The sequence below is a fragment of the Meriones unguiculatus genome, chromosome 9 (assembly GCF_030254825.1).
Source record: "Meriones unguiculatus strain TT.TT164.6M chromosome 9, Bangor_MerUng_6.1, whole genome shotgun sequence".
NCBI classification, from domain to species: domain Eukaryota; kingdom Metazoa; phylum Chordata; class Mammalia; order Rodentia; family Muridae; genus Meriones; species Meriones unguiculatus.
Window position 1 is genome coordinate 53,521,356 of NC_083357.1, and position 3,505 is coordinate 53,524,860.

At 40.5% G+C, this 3,505-nt stretch overlaps 1 gene segment (V, D, J or C); it reads right to left on the bottom strand.

The window, feature by feature from the left end:
• Positions 1-1,633: 1,633 nt before the first annotated feature.
• On the bottom strand, positions 1,634-2,218 carry LOC132656234 (T cell receptor delta variable 1-like). The segment is given in 2 exon segments: positions 1,634-1,947; positions 2,170-2,218. Coding segments are annotated over 2 exon segments (363 nt in total).
• Between the last annotated feature and the right edge of the window lie 1,287 nt (positions 2,219-3,505).

Genomic DNA, 3,505 nt, shown 5'->3' on the forward strand with positions numbered 1-3,505 from the left:
TTGAAGATTCATTTGCTGGGTTTTTTATGTAGGAGGGTTTGTTAAAATCACAGTGATGCAATGCAGTCTCAGATCCTTACTGATTAGGGGCCCATGTGATATTTCATGTCATTTATTATTTAGTTTGTTGAACTGGGAGTGCCATTTTGCCATGCACTAACATTTCCAGGGTCTACTCTCTATTTTTATGTAATTGTTCTCTTCATCTTCCTGTCTGGCTTTGGTCAGAAATCTCCTCTTTTAGATATGAGACTTGCTGTGTCATGTTTACAGCTTTCATTTATTTGGCATGTTGATCTCTCACCTTTGATTACCAGTTTTAGATGTTCTTCTTTATGAAAGATGCTTCCTGGAAACACAAATAGTTGGCATTGTTTGTTAACCCAGACAGCTATTCTGTGACTTCTATTTGGTGAGTTAAAGAGATTTCTTTGAAATGGGGGCTGGAACTTAGACACAGTACATAGAATCACTTGCTATATTTACAGAAGAATCAGATTCAGTTCCTAGCATTCCATAGTAACTCATTTCCTTCAATAACTCCAATGTCAGGGAATCTAATGCCCCTTCTAGCCTCCATGAAAACCAGACATGCACACAGTACACACTTGTACATGCTGGAAAAACAGTTTACACTCATGTTATAAAAAATCTTTAAATACACATTCAGAAACACATTTCTCAGAATTACTTTCCCTGTGTCATTCTGTTTTGGGGTGAACATGGAAAAAGCACCATTAGAAGACTTAAAGCATAGGCGATTATACAATATTATATTATATATTATATATTGTATAATTTATGTTATAGCTCTACAGATTCAGGCTCCAAGCACATTTGATGTCAATGGGGTGCCAGCTCCATTTACCATTAACCCTCTACTCCTCACTTCTATAGCTTCTGTTTGTCTTGGGTCAAGTCTGTGTGCATCTATCGTGTTGACAAATGCGATGGCTTCTGAATTTCCCCAAAACTAGAGAGATTGAGGAGTGGTGGGTCATCCTTCTAGACATCAATTATCTTCTGGGTCTCCCTGTATTTTCACAAGTCTCTGTTCATCCATGTGCTGCCCTCATGCAACTGTCCTTCCCAATTGCTGCTCTAGCTGACCTCAGTACCTCAGGCTCAGTACCAGATACAAAGACAAGGATTTGTGGGGATAACCCAAGAACCTCCAGTATTTCACATATGAAGTTCTTATCAGATGTCTCTGACCACTTTACTCATGATGGCTCTGCTTCTCTGAGTGTAACTTCACAAGAAAATTGTGTTCTTTGCTCTTTCAGATAACTCCTCTCAGATGTGTGCTGTTGCCAATATGAATTGAAACTAACACTTTAAATTGTTGTGATGCCATATTCTCAACTGTAGGAAGCACTACACATCTTCTCTGTGATCTATTTTTAACTAAATACTTTCAAGACAAAGTATTAAAAGAAAACCACTCATCATAACTGTCTCTGAATTGCCTGGGATGAGGTTTTACTTAGAAACACACTACTGATGCAGACCACAGAGGAAGCATGCACAGTGAGACTTCCTGTTCAGCATATGCAGGTGTGCTTCTCAGCTGGGCACCTCCGATGGGCAATGCTTAAGGAGACCCAGATTTTGTTCAGCTTGTGCTGTCACTTCAAACACTGTGGGTCACCTCTTGGAGGGCACAGAAATACATCCCCGAATCTTCTAGCTGTGAGACTGAAATGACAAGGCTGAAGGACTTGGCTGATTTCTTCATGGTGACAGAATAGCGGCCGTTCCTCTCATTCTGAATAGAAGAAGAACTCTGGCGAATAAGGAAAATCATCTCTCCAGTAACAAGCTGCTTATACCAAAAGAGATGGTAATAGTAATAACTTGTCTCATATGAACAATCCAGGGTGACATCTCTGTACTGACTGCTTGTAGTTGACTGGACCTGAGTGACTTTCTGGGCCACATTGAATCCTGCAGAACAACCAGAGGAAAGAATAAAAAGCTTATCCTATGATAGTGTACACAAAGCAGTGTAGGAAAAGGGCCCCTTAAAATCCAAAGACAAACTTAACTTAAGACATTTCTCCTCATTTTTCTCCAATCTAATTCCCCCCTCATGTCAATGTAAATGGCCATTTGCTTGGGACAATACTTCCTACAAAATATCCTCAGCTATATATGAAATGTCCATACCAGAGAAGGTCAAGGCCACCAACACACAGAGCAGGCTGCAGGGAGGCATGTGTCACCGGGCCCTCTGTATGAGTGTGTCAGCTCTGCCTCAGCTCAGTGTTCAGTGTCTGAGGGCCAGGCAGTGAGCACGTGTACCTCTTGTGTTTCTTACAATGCCTTAAGCAGGAAATGCGGTTTTGTGTGATCATAGGTTACAACCTCCATGTACAGAGAGAAAAGGGTAGCCCACCACAGGCCTCTACTTGCTTCCTTGTCTGAAAAGGGAGATTGAGAAAATCCATCCCTGCTGAGGGGGAAGTAGCTTTGCACACATGGGTGTTATTCAGGGAGATGATTTTGGGAACCAAAGTAAAATTCATCATGAGCTATGTGTGATATGTAGTTCACTGCAGACCATTGTCTTCTGTTATCTTCTCTCCATCCATTGTCTAATTGTCTAGTTAAGCTTAATAAAAAAAATAATTAAGTCCTCTTGGACCCATGAATTTCCCTTTGAAACACTGGTATCTGAAAGAGTCTTCCTCCTTTGCTCAATGCCAGGGTCTATCCAAATTCTGTCCCATCAGCATTCCAGAAGATCCCCATCCCATTTGCTTATGCCCTGGCAAATTGTAACAGGAATAAAATAATAGTCTTCAGGGACTAAGAAGATGTTTAGTGTGTCGGTTGACAGCTGTACATCATGAGTCCCTTTGTGTGGATCTCCAGGACCCATGTAAGAATCCAGAAGCTATGGCTGCCCCTGCAGTCAGGGCTCGGAGAAGCATAGACATGAGGATCTTGGGGTCTCACTAGTCAGTCATTGATGAGCTTCAGTTTAAGTAAGAGTTCCCACAAAAAGAAATAAATAAACAAATGTGACAAAAAAATGAGAGTGGTAACCATTGATGACCACTGGTTCACACACACACACACACACACACACACACACACACACACACACACATTCATACACAGTTGGTTGGGAAGTTACAATAATTTTTAAATCCACTACTAAAAAAAAACTTACTCTCTTTTAAAAAGTTTACCATTAAGTTGTACTCACAGGATGTGTTCTGTTCTCTCCACACAGAGAAACCTCTTTGTTACATGTCCTAGAAGTTTCTGTAACATTATACTGTCATATTCCATCTCACTTGTAAACTTTCTGTATTTTAATTTAGAAACCAGTCTCATGATAAGCATGGCAGGTCTCCCTGTGACTTGAGCATATTATATGTCCAAGATACATATAACCAGCAAGCATTAGAGTCATGTTACCACATGGGTTTGTGGTTGAATGTTTTTGTGTGTACAGCTATATCACCATTTAGAATATAGCTCTTAATCCTTGAAC